General features: G+C 40.9%; 1 protein-coding gene across 7 annotated transcripts in view; it reads right to left on the minus strand.

The window, feature by feature from the left end:
* CCNT2 (cyclin T2) overlaps nucleotides 1-17,335 on the minus strand; it is a 38,085-nt gene that overhangs the window by 6,290 nt on the left and 14,460 nt on the right. For 6 of the 7 annotated variants that reach the window (XM_039494015.1, XM_039494014.1, XM_039494016.1 and 3 more), the window contains 5 exons: nucleotides 14,321-14,449; nucleotides 13,149-13,209; nucleotides 12,016-12,078; nucleotides 3,099-3,144; nucleotides 1,620-1,783 (listed from right to left, as the gene is read on the minus strand). In XM_039494015.1, coding sequence (XP_039349949.1) covers nucleotides 1,620-1,783; nucleotides 3,099-3,144; nucleotides 12,016-12,078; nucleotides 13,149-13,209; nucleotides 14,321-14,449 — 463 coding nt within the window. Of the gene's footprint in view, nucleotides 1-1,619; nucleotides 1,784-2,781; nucleotides 3,145-12,015; nucleotides 12,079-13,148; nucleotides 13,210-14,320; nucleotides 14,450-17,335 lie in introns of those variants that run through there. The other variant, XR_005586069.1, reaches the window with a different exon arrangement.

The raw sequence follows: 17,335 nt of genomic DNA on the forward strand, positions 1-17,335 counted from the left end.
AGGGAAGTCATGCCCCACCAATATATTAGAATTCTTTAAGGCTATCAAGAAGCATGTTGATACGGGTGATCTAGTTAGTGTACTTGGATTTTCAGAAAGCCCCTGGCAAGGGGTCTCATCAAAGGCTCTTAAAGAAACTAAGCAGTCATAGAATAAGAGGGAAGATCCTCTCACGGATCAGTAACTGGCTAAGAGATAGGAAATGAAGGGTAGGAATAAATGGTAAGTTTTCACACTGGAGAGAGGTAAACAGTAGGGTCCTCCAAGAATCTGCACTGGGACCTGTGTCATTCAACATATTTATTAATGAAATGGGAATGAACAATGAAGTGACAAAGTTTGCAGGTGATAATTATCTTGAATAATTTTGTAAGTCCAAAGCTGACTCTGAAGAGTAAGAGGGGAATCTCACAAAACTGGTGATGGGGCAACAAAATGGCAAATGAAATTTAATGTTGATAAGTGCAAAGTAATGCATATTGGAAAAAAAATAATCCCAACTATACATATATACAAGACATCTGCTAGCACCTCTGATTAGTATATAGATTTGCAAATGCTAGACAGCATTTATTATTACTGCACTGCAATAGTGCTTAGGGATATCAATCACAGACCAGAGTCTCATTGTGCCAGACACAAATAAAGGGATAGATTATAAACTCTTTGGGGCAGGGACTAAGTCTAAACCAAGTGACGACAGATGGAAACAAGACTAGAGCAGCATAAGGGACCAGTGAGACAAAACTGGTCATCATGAACAGTAAAAACAGTAAACAACTTTGGTAAATATCTAGACCATTTAATTTTCTGTGAGGAGAAAACGTTTATTTTTCTTTCTGATAAAATCCATTAAATAGATATTCCATTGTACTAACATTAAGGTTCCATGGGCTACGCCAGATTCACTCCTATTGCACAAAATTGGCTTTAATATGGTTGATCCCATATCAATCTTATAATCCTAAAGAAATTATCTTTAGTGACTAATAATGTGGGTGGAAATGAAGCAAATTGTCATCTTAAGGCAGCACGGTCTATGAGAACTTCAGTTTTTCAGTATGATTATTTAAAATCCCACTTCAGCAAACAATTTAAGCATGTGCTGAACTTGCAACCCACAGAAGGTGAGGCTATCGTGGCTTTTAAGCCATCTTTGGATGCTCTTGGGCTACAGAAGCCCCCAGCCTAATTTAGACAGCCCTGAGAGCACATCTGAGTTATGGTAGCCTCCCCAGGCCGTCCTATGAGCTGCACTATTGCATGTGAAGGCCCTACCCCTAGCATGGTCCACATGCCAAATCTTGCGAGGGAGTCCTCAGAGAGGCCCACCTTATGGCCATCTTCCAATTCCTGTGCCACGAGAATTCTCCCACAGCTGATGTAGGGCTCACATAGTCCCTTTACTCTGCTCTGGCCCTTTTTTCTGGCTTACATGATCAGAACAGGGGTGAGGGTCTCATCTATAAAGTCAATGTTATTTAAGCATGAGCTCAAGGGCTTCCCTTACCCACGACCTAAAGTAGTTGGGGGTGAGTTAAATGTTAGCTGAAACAATAGCAGAACTACAAGAACAAGGTCACGACATTTAAAAGAAATAAAAAGGCAATACTACTTACCATCTAGCAATTCCAGAGTAACTGAAGGATCAACATATTCCCACCAATGCTTTCCATCCGTCGATACAGGAATCTCCCAATTGGACCACTTGCATGCCAAATGAATGCACACACATGCTATCACTGTGGGTTTGTACTGAAGACAGAAGGTAGTAAGGTGCAGGCTGTTGCAGAGAATTCAAACATGTAAAATAAAAAACCCAAACAAGTCAACCACTAAAATATAGCATAAGGTTTTATATCAAAACAGATATTAAACATTAAATCATGGAACATGCTTCTGATTAAATTCTGAAATTATTTTATAACCTTGAGAAAAGGCAGGTCATTTATCTGGTAAATTTAATTTGCTTTTAACAAGAGTAAAAATAAAAAATATATTATCCCTCAGTTCATGCTATTGACATTTTACTTAATTTTAAAGAGGGCCAAAAATTCAACATAACATGGTTGATAAAATTTCAGCCACAGTGAAGTCATTAATACAGCTCATTACTGAGACTGCATATCAAACTAGTAGCTGTGGATACCCAATAGTTCCCTAGAGGTTGAGACAATCACTTGTGTGACATGAGTAGTCTTCATTAGGCCCAGGTTTGGGATACAAATCTCCTCTCATTTCAATTTCCCAGCTGGCAGTAGCACAAGTACGCTGGTTCAGATTCAGTGATTCTAACAGCTTTCGTAAACAAAACTCTTCCAAACAAGAAACTATCCCATAATAAAGGGACCACCAAAAATGGTTAGGGTCCTCCCAAACAAACATTACATATACAAACTGATTTTAACAAAATCATGTACTAGAATTACATTAAATTCAAACTAATTTTGCAAAGAACACATGGAAGACTTAGATCTACTCCCAAACGTCATCCTTCTGCACTAGAATAGCTGGATACATTTAGTAGTCTGCATTTGGACAACTAATTTCAATTTCACAAATACTAAGATTTTTTAAAAAGCATGTTAAAAACAAACACTGCTTCTGGAAGGACAAACATTGCTTAGACTAATTCTAGTCTACCTGGAAAGAAGATTAGGTAATTTTAAGAGTTTTTAGGCTGACTGCAGTTTCATAAAATTAGGATTGGATCAATGTATTTAAATTAAGAAAAAATTGTCATTAACTACAAGTGTAAACTAGAAATAGCTTTGTACTTACCAAGATGCTCGACTTTCTAGGTTAAGTTTATCTCTTTGTAATCTTTAGCTGCTATTCAGGCTACCAGTTTTAGACTTATGCACTCACAAATCGAGAAAATGTCATCAGAAAGCACCACTACACTTCTCATTGTGCATTTAACCCCTTTGTGCCACCAGGCCCTTGTACAATACACCGCACTGCAAACAGAAAGGTACCACCACTGTAGATGGCCCAGTTTTCTGTTGCAACAAGGGTAGGACACATGGAGGGGGCCCTGCAGTAAAGGAAGCTATAGTGTGCTACAACAGTGCAACAAAGAGGTTCAGGATAACAACCTGTTGGTAGCCATGAAATAGGATGTCTGTGCCAAATCCTTGCTTGCTGTAACAAAAAGAAAATTGAAGAAAAATTAGCAATCTACACTAAGCATTGGCTTCATTCCAAAATTAAAATGCTTTAACCTCAAAATGAAGGATATGAGAACACTAATAAGATACATTAGCTGCCTTTAAAAGTAAATCTGAGGACAGGTTTACTCATCCTCACTGAGCTACACTCGGAGATGGGCAAGTCATTCAGTTCATCAACCTTCCCTACTATACAGAGTACGTTAATCCTTCTGCCTCTTGAACTGTCTCCATCTGAGCCACAAAATAAGGGAAGTCTCCCTTTCATCTCCCTAGCCCTCCCAAATCTAAGACAGTGTAGGTAGAGGGGCGGCTTTCTTACCTTCCACCCCAATTCTAGTGCTTGCCTGCCTCCCTACTTTAGTTCTAGATGGCTCCTTCCCACAACCCTCCCCACAGCTGGGTCTCTCTCAGCAGAACAGTTGAACAGAGAGCCAGCTGCACTAAAGCTCAGGCCAGAGATTAGTGCTCTTCTCCAGCTGAAAGAACACAGAGCAGCTGAGAAAAAACTCAATGACCATACACCAGTAACCCATAATTATCCCAGAAAGTCCTAGAACAGAACTAGTTCCCAAACTAGACAGTTTAAGGGTTAAATTAGCTTGTGTGCACTTATACACCTTCTTTAAATCAAAATGTAATGCTCATAAGCATGGAACAAAACATCTGATTACATCAGAAGCTTCAACGTAGATTTTAACAAATTTATAACTCATTAAAAAAGGTCATCAAGTTCAAGTCTTCAACATCCCAAAGACTGATTATGAAGTCCCTGGGGCCTAACAACCACCAAGTTTCTGGCCCTTATCTGCCAAACCCCCAAGGTCCTCACTCAAATAAGAGCACTTACTCTTAAAATGTGTAAGATGGAATGTCTGGGCACAATGAGCTTAACTGAAGATTGAATGCAGCCTTCATTGAATTTTCTTACTTTGATACTACCACTTGAAATCAGTGCTACCTGGAGAAAATGTACTGTTGGATCTTATGTCAAAGGGAGCATTGTCACAAACCTCTATTCTTTTATTTTAAGGAGTTTGTCTGAAAAAGAAAAATTGTAGCAGTAGCTTTCAAATTTAGCAATCTGGGAAGCTTTTCACACCATCATTTTATCAAAATCCAATTGAATTCTGTTTCCAATTACTGCTGATAATAAAGATACAAATGTGTAACCCAGGCTTATGCCTTTTGCTAGGGCTTGGCAATGCCATAACCCATTGTTGATGACATCAGTGAATCTGACAGAAGTGGTAAGAGAATAGGACGTTTCCCCACATGTATTTTGCTAATCCACAATGATAGTAAATAAACTGACATTTGATGGAATTGTGCTACATATTTAGCTTTTACAATCTATGGTAGTTCCGTGGCAAACTTATTTTCTCAAAATTAAACTTCTTTGGTAGCTTTTCCCAAAAAGACACAGGAAAGCATATTCAGGGCTCTACTACTACAAAAAAAAATGGACACTTTCATAAGGAAACATAACTGAAAACAGAAATGTTAAACAAGATTGCAGTTTGTTACAGTTTTTCCTCAATGCAGAGAATAAGCCATCTTCACAGATTTCTATACAATACTGCAACTTTGCTGAAGGATATTTGAGTTAAAGAAAGGTGAAATACCACAAATTCATCAATATGACTTTATATTCAAGAAAGAGTGGGCTGCCAAAAGCTACCAGTGTAACAAATATGATAGTTGTCAAATATGGAATTGTTAAACAATTTTGTTTTACATAATTTTAAGTTGAACAGCAAGAAACCAAGGGAAAAAAATCACAATTTGAAAATAATGCATTTTAGCCTCAATATAAGTCCACATTAAAGGAATGCTTGCACTCACAGCACTACACAGACTTCTGTAGCGAAGATTTCAAATTTATTCTATTTACATACTTTTGTGTAATCAAATGAAGATTACCAAAGACCAGGATACAGGTGTTTTAGCTCAACACACCAAAGCCACAACACGGAAAGACTGTCCAAGGTATTCATCTAAACTTTTTAAACACAGCTTAGTGACATCTTACTAAAAGCAAAGAAACCTAGTTAAAGACTTGTACTCCACCCTTAACTAACCCTTTAACGCTGATCAGGGATTATTTGAGAAATGTGCCAAAAAAGTAGAAGGCTTGTCAAGGCAATGACCTTGTCTAAGGTATAAAAGTCATAGCAAATCAAGAGATCATGATAGTTTACTACTCATCTGTTTGATTGCAGATAAATATGACTTCCAGAATGCGTTTCCTATCATTCTTTATCACTCGGAGGCAGAGCTGTCTAACGTAATTCTTCATTGCACAACTGACCATGAAAGACTGGCTTGGATACTTGACATAAGTAACCATCCCTTAAGGCAGGACCTGGTACAATTAATCTACCTTCCAAGAGTCCAGGGTCTTCCATAAACCCCTGGCAGGATTAGATTACTGAATCAATTGTTAATGGGCACAGGAACCCTGCCTACCTGATGTGGTTCCCAATGTTCAGTCTATGAGCCTTCTCCTGAAGACAAGGTCAATTGAAGGTGCAGTGCTTCTGGGGAGATCTTATAAGTATTTAATTATACTCTCAGAAAATTTCAGTGTGCTGATCCCCTTAAGCGTAGGTGCCACCAGCCTGCTTGTTAGTAGGACTCAGACATTTAGGGAACTTATGGCCCCAGAGAGAGCACAACTTCCTGGGACAATCAGGGTATAAGAGCTACCTAGACTCACTGCAAGAAGGATTACTTGGTGAGTAGAAGCTGGGTAGGGAAGCTCTCCTGGTATCCCAAGGAGAGGAAGATACCCAAGCAATCCCTGGAAAGAGATGGACCCAGATGGGCGAGTCTCCACTTAAGAATGAAGAGCTACTAGAATCCTCTGGTCAAAGGGAAAAGATCAAACAGACCCTAGGAAGCAGACTGTGTTGATGAACACCTGATACATAGGGGAAAGACTGGAAGAAGCCCAGGTACAAGGGTTAAGGTTTGTGAATAGAATCATAGAATATCAGGGTTGGAAGGGACCTCAGGAGGTCATCTAGTCCAACCCTCTGCTCAAAGCAGGACCAATCCCCAAATGGTCCCCTCAAGGATTGAACTCACAGCTCTGGGTTTAGAAAGCCAATGTTCAAACCACTGAGAATAGTCTTGTCTGACTGCCAAAGACTATTAGACCTTAGAAAGAGGACTGTAGAAACCTGAGGTAAAGGTTCAGAATATGAGTGTTTCCTCTACTAGTGACAGGATATAACTTACTTAAGATCTTCCTACCTCACACAACATCAGCTGAATTGTCTTGGTCATGACATCCTCTGGAAAAGATATATATTTGGATCTGCCTCCTCTTCCACAGGGTCACTTTCTCTGTCAGATTCAACCACAGTTGAGCAGATTATACTGGTGGTTTGGAAGGCTTACAGACTTTGACTGTGCAATTTTCACATTAGTAGAGTAAGGACAATGGCTCTCCCAAGATACCCGGCAATGAAGGTAAAACAGCTGCAAGGTCTCCCACAAGGCAGCAAGGTCAAACCAAAGTCCCTGGTTCCCAATGTTCATTTTCAGGAGAATCTTACGTCCCAGTGTAGATACAGGGTTAACTGGTGAGGGGCTTCTGCTCAGGTGCATCAAGAAAGGTCCCTGAGATGGGGATGAGTGCACCAATTCCTGCCCCTTCAAGTTAATCAGAACTAAGCTCTGAACACCAGATTGGATTGACACCAAGAACTGAAGGGCCGAGGTGGTAATCTCAGCAATAGGAAAGAGGAATATTTTCTCACCTCTGATCTCTCAGCTAGCACAGGAGCCAATAACTTAATTTTTGCCACTACAAACATGAATTTCCCTTTCAACACCAGAGTCTCCTTGGAATGGCAACTTCTTACTGCCAGAGCATTACAGATACACTGTATCTCCAGACTCCATAGGTAATTGTGGTCCTGTCTCCTCTTTCTTGTCAGTCTCTTAACACTGATGAAGAATGATCTGGATCAGTCTGATGTCCCCCATCTTCCACCTACCAGAATGTCCATACCTTCTTAACCCCAAACTTAGACATTCTAAGGTTGGATCTTTAAACTCTCTAAATTTGTGAATCTTTGAAGTCAGAAGGCACCATTAGATCATCTTATCTGGGCTTCTGCATATTAAAATTTCACCCACTTACCCCTGTACTGAGCCCAATCACTTGCTGTTTGGCTAAAGTATATATTTCAGAAAAGTATCCACTCTTGATCTGAAGACTTCAAGAGATGGCAAATCCACCACTTCCCTTGGCAATTTGTTCCAATGGTTAATCACCCTCATGATTAAAACTGAGTGCCTAATTCTACTTTTAATTTGTTTGGCTTCAGCTTCTAGCCACTGGTTCTTCTTATGCCTTTCTCCACTAGATTAAAAAGCTCTTTAGTGTTTGGGTATTTTCTCCCCAAAGAAGGAAGCTCAGGGCCTCCATCAGCATGGATAAGATATGAAACTCCATTCTTGAATGGGAAGCTTGTAAACATAAGGCAGATGTGGCAGAGACTTGGTAAAGTCCCCTTCACCCAAGCATCTAGGAAAACAAGTACGAGTCTGAAATAGGAAATTTGTTGTTACAAGACAGGCATTTCTTAAACCATGTTTTCCCCCCCCGCTGAATCTGCCATCTTTAGTGAGGCATGTTACTAGAAATTAAGTTTTAGGCAAAACAAGTTTTCTTTGAGTGCCTGATCATGTCAATTCCAATCAGGTGTGTACATGCACACGAAGGCCAGAAGATTTTCCCTTAGCAGCATCTGTCGGGTTGGCCTGGGCGCCCCCTGGAGTCGTGCCCTCATGGCACCTAATATATAGCCCTGCCTACCTGCCACCCCTTCAGTTCCTTCTTACTGCCAGTGACAGTGGCTGGAACTTCCCTTGGCTATTGCTCAGCAAATTTCTTCAAGTGTCCGTGTATATAGTTAGTTAGTTGTTAGTAGTACTCCAGTTAAAGTTTAGTATAGTATAGTACAGTAGTTGGGGTCCATCCCCCCCACCCCGGCCCCATGGCATGCTGCGGTCCCCGGGATTTAAAACTGCATGGCTTGCGTCAAGCACATGCCTAAGAGTGATCCGCACTCGTGTCTTAGGTGCCTGGGGGAGACTCATCAGAAAGATCGTTGAAAGATCTGTTGCACGTTCCGCCTGAGAACACAAAGAGCAGGAACAGTGGCTAAAGGTGATCCTCCTGGAGGCAGCTTTGTGCCCCAATTCTGACCCGGGCTCGAGAGACCCAACCCCTACGGCGGAGCGTCTCCGCACCGAGGGAGGACTCCTCCAGGGACGCTCGGCACCACCATGGCTCCTCATGGGGGCCATCTGACAGTAGGCACCGCTCTCATTCTCCAGTGCCTCAAAAGAAGAAAAAGCCAGATGAGCGTTCTCCTCTGGCTAAGCCTCAAGAAGTGCGACCCCAGGTGGGCCACTCCTCGCCGTCTCCTTCCGGGGCTGTGTTGACTCCTGTCCAGGTGAGGCAGTTGAGTCTGGCTCCACCTCCATCTCCAGCGCCTACGCAGCAGCTTCAGCTCCCATCCACAACAGAAGCGTACCAGGCCGCTAGAGATCTCCTCCACCTGAGGGGACCATTCTTGCCTGCCAGGGAGGATCCCTCAGCGCAGATGGAGCCCCGTACTCCAGTGCATTCTAAAGGAAAGCCTGCTATGATGTCGACCCTTCACCTTGTCCATCGGCACCTACACGCTCCGACAGAGAGCCTTCTTGCTCTCTGAGCTCTTGATGTTCGAGGCGCCGAGGATCGGCTCCTCCATGGTCTTCAGTGTCTGAGACCTTGGAGTCAGAGCCTGACTCCTATCGCTCAAGCAGGAGCGGAAGCCATAGAGCAAGGTCGGGCAGAGACAGAAGGGAGCATCAGGCGTGGCCTCCGCAGTGGCAGAACCCGCCTCAGTGGCCCTTCTGGACTCCCTGGGCTTATCACCAGGGCCCGGGAGGAACCCAGGGCCCACACTAGCGATGTCTTCAGTCGCCTCCACTACTTTTGTGCCGCCTTCTGCTGTGCATACGCACCCAACACCTACAGTCCTGACGCCTTTCCCTCCGGCACCGTCGTCAACTCCGACTTAAGTACTGGCCTTCGCGATGGCGACATACCTGTCCCCCGGACCCCAGCGGCTCCTCTGAGCATGCCAATGCAGCTCCCTACTGTGAGACTGATTCCGATATTGGCTTCCACGCCTACAGCCCTGGCATCAGTACCACCACCTCTAACGCTGCCCCGGGAGTCACGTGACCTGTCTGGGGCAGATGGCAAGGAGCTTCCACCACTGGCACATGCTTCCTCCTTGCCGGATGAAGCGTTGGCAGGGATGTCCTTAGCTACTGCATTAGAGGACAACAGAGTTCTACAGCAGCTGAGGAGGTGGTTGAGGACACGGATCCCATGGTGGACATCCTAGCACCCTCAGGACCTTCACGGGTAGTGTTACTCCTCATAAAGATGATGGTGGACACCACCAAGACTCTATGGCAGATGCCGGCATCCCCGCCACCCACTGCCAAACGCAATGAGTGCTGGTATTTCGTCCCCTCCAGAGACTTTGAGCATCTCTACTCCCACCTGCCTCCGGACTCACTGGTCAATGATGAGGCTAACCAGTGAGAGAGACAAGGTTTCCAAGGTCCTTCCCCAAAGAATAGGGATCCTAAACGCCTGGACCTTGTGGGTAGAAAAAAAAATCTACTCCAATGGTGGCTTACAACTCCGTATTGCTAACCAGTGGGCGATTGTGAGCAGGTACTCTTATAACAACTGTGCTTCCATGGCTAAGTTCACGGAGCTCATCCCTTCGGACTCTCGGTCAGAGTTCGCCACCTTGGTGGAAGAAAGGAAATTAGTCTCTCATGCTTCACTGCACGAAGCCTTAGATGCTGCAGATGCTGCCAAAAGAGTCATGGCGACAGGGTTGGCTATGCGGTGGGGGGCCTGGTTGCAAGTCTCAGGTTTACCCTACGAAGTCCAAACAAACAATTCAGGACCTCCTGTTTGAGGGTGAGACTCTGTTTTCAGAGAAGACGGACAAATGGCTCCACAGCCTAAAAGATTCCCAAGCCAACCTCAGATCCTTGGGCTTGCATATCCCTGCCACCCAGCGGACACACTTCCGCCCACCTCACAGAATATACTCCGCTTATAAGGACACCCCTTACAATCACATGGCACAGACTACACATTGCAACCTTAATTCTGATTCCCTCAGTCCATCCTTCCATACACACACACACCATTACCAGATTCCACCCCCAGCCCTGAAACATTAGTAATTTTGAAAGTCTGATGTAATAGCTGACTATATCAGAAGAGGATAGCTACATAAAAGGGGAGTTTGCAGAAAGGTGGTTAAAGGGAGTGATGACAGGCTGGGTAGGGCAGAAGTGAAGCTGCTGATTAAGATTTTATTTAACAGTTGCTCACAAAAAACTCCCCCATTGCAGGATAAAGTAACAGAAAAATGTAGTTCCTGATGTAGATTTCATTGGCTGGAGAAGATTGGAGCTAGATACACACAATCAGGCTTGCATATGTCCAAGTCATATGCAAGTTTTATTTATGCAAGTAACAACTAAAAATTACCTTAAATGGGTAAAAACAATTGCACACACAAAACCTATCAATTGCACCAGAATCAACTTCCAGCTATTTTTCTATAGACTGATATAAATCTTTTAAGGAGTCTATCATTGAGACACAGGACTGCCAAGGTCAATTTTCAGCCACACCCCAATTTCAAAATAAATGTTAATTCGCAAAAAAAGTCATACCAGTGGCCCTTATTTTTTAAAGAAAAACAGCTGCGTGCCTTTTTAAAATGCAACCCTAACTATGCAGGTGGTCCCAGACACCTGCACAAGAAGAATAAGTATATGTATAGTGAGTTTATCCAAGTAATTTCTTCCTACACTATATATGGAAAAACCACTCAAACTCTGTATCTTGGTTATTTAGTTCTGAAAATAGACAGGACTATGGAATAATCTCCTGCACAAATTTTCTTAAAAAGGCTTATAAAAGAATAATAGCCTATTATCTATAGCCATGCTAGTGGGAAAAAGTTACATAAGGATGCAATCACTGGTTGAACATAGGTTATTTCATTTCTTGCCAACACTACTCCAATTCAAATAAAACAGCTCTCAGATTACAGGGATATTGTTCTTATTTATAGTATCGTTCACATATCTCTCAAAGTGTCTGCATGTGGCAGACCTCCTTATGTATTCTGCCAGTCACTGCTTGCTGATGTGTGCCTTGACAAAGCAGAACTCAACACTGACACAAGATGCTTTTGCATGGATAGAAGAACTTTATTTGTAGAAAGTTGCAGATTCAAAATAACTAGCCTTCTAATGTATTTAATTCTGCAGCAGATACTATAAGAAAAGCACTTGTTTATGAATTAAATCATGAACTGCCATCCCAAATATCTTTTGGCAGTTCTGGAAAGGGGCAGGAGTAAAGTAATGAGGAATCCCAAGGACTTGCTTCTTCCAAATATAAGTATCAGCCACAGGAGTGTCAGCTGATGGAATGGAAGGAAAGAGTGAGATGACAGGGCCATGGAATGAGAAGTGAAGAATGACAGAAAAAAAGTAAGGGACAGAACTAACAATTGGTAGACATCATGGAAATCGTATATTTTTCTGAATTATGCAGACCACCAACATTTAAAGAGAATTTTCGAGATCTGGCTTTTAGTAACCTGAAATACATCAGTTTAAAGAGTGCTCTTTGGGTAACAGAGAGCTGGGGGGAAAAGGTGTGCCAATTATATTTACTCACACTGGGGAAGACACTTCATAAATCATTTTATTGAAGATCACTGACCTCTCACTAACTGCGTACATTTCACAACATCTGTATGTGGATGTTCAATGGTAATCTCAAAACCTGAAAAATTAAGAATATATGTTTCAGAAACTGCAGTACATTTGTATTTGTATAAAAGAAAGATCTACCATGTATCAAACCCCACCCTCTGGAGCCGATGAACATCACAGTGCTCCCTAATGTCAATAACCAGATGAGGGAACTAGGATTTGACCCTTATTTCACAATTCTTTTGTACAAATGATATGGAATAAAACCAGTAAAAATATGCTTTCTATGGCTTTTATTAAGTCACATCTCGTTTGCCAATATGAAAAATTCATATACACGTTGCAGTCAAGAACACGGTTTAAGTTTCAAACCGTATCATGAAATGATTCTGCAAACAGTGATGTCACCAAGAACAATTCTGACTGTGTCAATTGCATTACCTTCCCTCTGTTATAAAAATAAAGCACAAAAAAACACAAGGGGACACAGAGTTTGGTATAAAGCTTTTATCATTTGTTTGAAGAGACCTGCAGACTTCAGCGTGGCATGTAACCTTATGTTCATATTTCTCTACATGGCTCTGGTGATAAATCAAAAATGACACTACAATAGTTTATAAATGTAATCTGAACCCAAAGATCGACTGTATTTAAAAATAACTGTCCAATTTTTGAAATGCCACAAGTTATTAAAAAGATCACTCGTTCTCTGAACTTTTTTATCCACAGCATTACTAGCATTCAACTTTAAGAACATTAGATCAGGTACAATTCTGTAGTCACCTTGCAGCTTCATTTTTCTTATTAAACTGAGTTCTACACAACTACGCACTTAAACAAAAATACTATCATGCATTGATCTGTGTTCAGATATTGGTTTTAGTGCCAAACCTATTTGAAAAGGCACTGAACATTGTAACCTCCCAAAGTGTGGCAACAATAGCTATTTATATTTGGCCAACTTAATATAGCATACATGCTTACAATGCAAATAACCTTTTCTCAGTTAAAGTAAACTGCAACAGAAAGGGTCTGCTAAAGGCCAATGGTATTGGGGATCCACTGTAATGGATGTACATTCAATTGATTGCATGCAGAGCATATTCTTGTGTAGGCTAGATGCCATTTAAAATAACATACCTAAAGTTTGAAGCATTATTGTTTCAAGTATAACCAGTTCTTGGGCCTGCTGAAGGTATGCCTGAAATGTAAAAAAATAAGTTACTGTCAAGACCTACTAGAGAAATTTACTGTACTTACCAAAGTCTCAAATAGAAATGGTATGGGCAACATGTTAAGACCTCAAATTTACTTACCTTTGATTTATTATATCCTGATACACATTTGGATTCTCAACTTTAAAAACAGTTAACTGCAACTTGTCTGCTATCACAAAGGCAATTAGCCACTCAATGAGTGGTAGCATAAATCAAATCTGAGAGAACTATTTTCATAACCGAGCTTGAAAATAAGTACTGTATACTACAAGAAAAAGGTACAATTGCTGTCTGATGGGGAAATTTCTTTTTTCCAATACAGAAGAACCTCAGTTACAAACTGAGCAGTCAACCACATATCTCATTTGGAACCGGAAGTATGCAATCATGCAGCAGCAGAGACCAAAAAAAGAAAAAAAAGCAGCAAATATAATACAGCACTGTGTTAAATGTAAACTACTAAAAAATAAAGGGAAAGTTTAAAAAAGATTAACAAGGGAAAGAAACTGTTTTTGTGTTTGTTTCATTTAAATTAAAATGGTTAAAAGCAACATTCTTCATAATAAAGTTTCAAAGCTGTATTAAGCCAATGTTCAGTTGTAAACTTTTGAAAGAACAACCATAATGTTTTTTGTTCAGTGACGAACATTCCAGAGTTACAAGCAACCTCCATTCCCAAGGTGTTTGTAACTCTGAGGTTCTACTGTAGCTAAACTGGGAAAAACATTAAAAAATACATAAGGATATAAAAGGTACTGTGTCCTTATGATATGTTAATCAAGATTAACCTGGACACCTATCACAAAAGTTAAATGCATTACATCATAGAAAGTTCTTATTACATGCACAAGTGTCCTATTAAAAAGGGAATTAGAGGCCTTAGTTTGCATGAAATATTAAGTAATTGTGATAGGTCCACTAATGGCTATGCTATTAAGTTACACAACAGATAAATTATTTGATTTAAGCAGAGAAGCGTCTTCTAGAGTTGGCAGATGGCATTAATCCAGTCAAGAACGTAGTACAGCAACTCATCTGAGGTGTCAACTGTATCTTAAGCATTACAATTAGATTTAAAGTATTATTTCCACGTACATCACTTTTTGTATCCAGCTGTAGCTCTTGAGGATGAAGACAGGCATGTGCTACTTTGATAACATGTTCGAGTTTTCGTGGCTGTTCTTCCACTTTCGCAGCCAAAAACAATGCAGTAGGAGAGATTATCTGTAAGAGAGGATAATTTTTAGTTAAAAAAATATTTTTTTTAATTCTAGTGCAAGCAGGACCTAAAGTTGCATGGAGGGGGTGAATTGGTAATTGCAAAAAGTATTAGAAAGTCTGTACTAGGGATGAGACAATATGCAAGAGTAAAAAATGAAGACAGTTACCCTAGCTGAATTTCAGTATGGTAGAGTTCTCCTACTCAGCTGATGAGGGAAAAAAATTGTAAGCATTAAATTATATTATGATCAAGAAATGTTTCAGGACAAATTAATTCTGACAGATAACTGACAGATTTTTTTCATCAGATAGTCACTGAACCAAGAAGAGGTGATTCCATTTTAGATTTAGTATTGGTAAGTAGCAAGGACCTCACCGAAGAACTGGTTGTAGAGGAAAACCTTGGTTCAAGCGATTCATGCGCCAAATTCAGTTTAAACTAAATGGAAGGATAAACAAAAATAGTCTGTAATTAGGGTCCTTGATTTCAAAAGGAAAACTTTAATAAATTAGGGAAGAACAAAGATCTCAATGTGGAAGAGGCTTGGATTTACTTTAAGTCAAAGTTGTAGACAGTATTTGAAGCCTGCATCCCAAGCAAGAAGAAAAAATTCATAGCAAAGGGTTGCAGACCAAACTGGATGAACAAGTATCTCAAACAGGTTATTAAGGGAAAGCAGAAATCTTACAAGGAATGGAAGAAGGGATGGAGCAGCAAGGAAAGCTACCTCTTGGAGGTCAGAAAGTATAGGAAAAATGTGAACTGCCAAAAGCTAAGCAGAGTTGAACTATGCAAAGGAAATTAAAACAAATACTAAAAGGTTTTTTAGCCATATAAATAAAAAGAAATCAAGTAAAGAAGTGGGACAACTAGAGCAGTGAGGATGGGCTACTTTTTGCAATTACCAAGCAGGGCCCAACACCTAAATGAATACTTAGCCTCTGTTTTTAATAAGGCGCTTAGGGCAAGATAAGGGTGGCTAATGAGTATGAGGATATGGAAATAGAAAATTACCACACCCGAGATGGAAGTCAAACTCAAACAGCTTAACGGGATCAAATCAGGGGGCCTGGATAATCTCCATTCATTAATATTAAAGGAACCTGCACATGAAATTGCAAGCCCTACAGCAAGGATTTTTAATGAATCCATAAACTAGGGGTCTGTACTCTATGACATTGCTAATATACTACTTATTTTAAGGGAAAAGAAGTGATTCAGGAAACTACAAATCTGTTAGCTGACCTCAATTGTATGGAAGGTCTTGCAACAAATTTTGAAACAGTAGTTAAGAATACAGAGATTAATGGTACTTTGGAAAAAAATGGCAGATTGTGCCAGATCAACCTGATGTTATCTTTGAGAAGATAAGTTATTTTCTAGACAAAGGAAATGCAGCAGATCAAATCTACTTGGATTTCAGTAAGGCACTGACATTTCCACATGGAAAATTAGTTAAATTGGAGAAGATGAGGATTAAAATGAGAAATAAAAGGTAGGGAAAAGAACTGGATAAAGGAGAGACTACAATAGGTCACAATGAAAGGTGAACTGTCAGGCTGGAGGGAGGTTACTAGTGGAGCTCATCAGGGATTGGTCTTGGGACCACTATTACTTATTTTCATTAATGACCGTAGCACAAAAAAATGCATGTGCGCTAATAAAATTTGTGGATGGCACAAAGTTGGGAGGTATTGACAACATGGAGGAGGACCAGACTATAATAGAAGAAGATCTGGATGATCTTGAAAACTGAAATAATGGAAATGTGATGAAATTTAATAGTTTAAAGTCATGCACTCAGGAACAAACAAGAATTTCTATCAAGCAGCTGGGGACATACCAGTTGAAAGCAATAGAGGAGGAGAAAGATGTGGGTGTATTGGTTGATCACAGGATGACTGAGCCACCAATGTGATGCAGCCATGAAAATGGCTAATGCAATCTTAGGATGAATCAGATGAGGTAATTCCAATAGAGATGGAGAAGTGTTATTACCATTATGCAAGGCACTGGTGAGATCTCATCAGGAATAGTGTGTTCAATTCTGGTCTCCCATGTTTAAGAAAGATTAATTCAACCTGGAACAGGTGCAGAGAAGAGATACTGGGATAATCAGAGGAATGGAGAACCTACTTTACAAGAGGCCACTTGCGGAGCAAGACTAACCAAACTAAGGCTGATGGGAGACATGACTGCTTACTCTAAATACAACAGAGGGATAAACACCAGGGAGGAAGAGGGGTCATCTAAGATAAGGGCAAATGTTGGCACAAGAAAAAAAGATCTAAACTGGCCAACAAATTTGGGCTTGAAATTTGATGAAGATTTCTAACCATCAGAGTAGTAAAGTTCTGAAATAGCCTCCCAAGGGGAGCAATATGGAGGGAAAAAACCCTAACTGGTTTCAAGACTGAACTTGATAAATTTATGGAGGAAATATATATATGATATGATAATATGGCCTACAATGGCATGTGGCCTCTCTGCGACTGCTGGAAGCTAGTATCTTCAAGGACTGGAGATGGGACAGTAGGTGGGGAGGGCTCTGAGTTACAACAGTTAATTCTTTCCCAGGTGTCTGCCTGGTAGGTCTCGCTGACATACTTAGGGTCTAACTGATCACCATATTTGGGGAGCAGAAGGAATTTTCCCCTAGGTCAGATTGGCAGAGACTCTTCAGGGCTTTGGAGCTGTGTTCTGGCTCTGTTCCAGCTCCAGGCAAAAACCTGCAGCTCCACTGCACCAGAGCTGCTCCACGCTCCAGCTCCGGGCTCCGCTCCAAAGCCCTGTTCTGGGTTGTTTTTTTCCCCACCTCCTCTGCAGCATGGGTCACTTGCTGGTTTGAGTTACAGTAAATGGTGGATTCTCTGTAACTTGAAGTCTTT

Source organism: Mauremys reevesii, linkage group 11, assembly GCF_016161935.1.
Source record: "Mauremys reevesii isolate NIE-2019 linkage group 11, ASM1616193v1, whole genome shotgun sequence".
Taxonomy (NCBI): domain Eukaryota; kingdom Metazoa; phylum Chordata; order Testudines; family Geoemydidae; genus Mauremys; species Mauremys reevesii.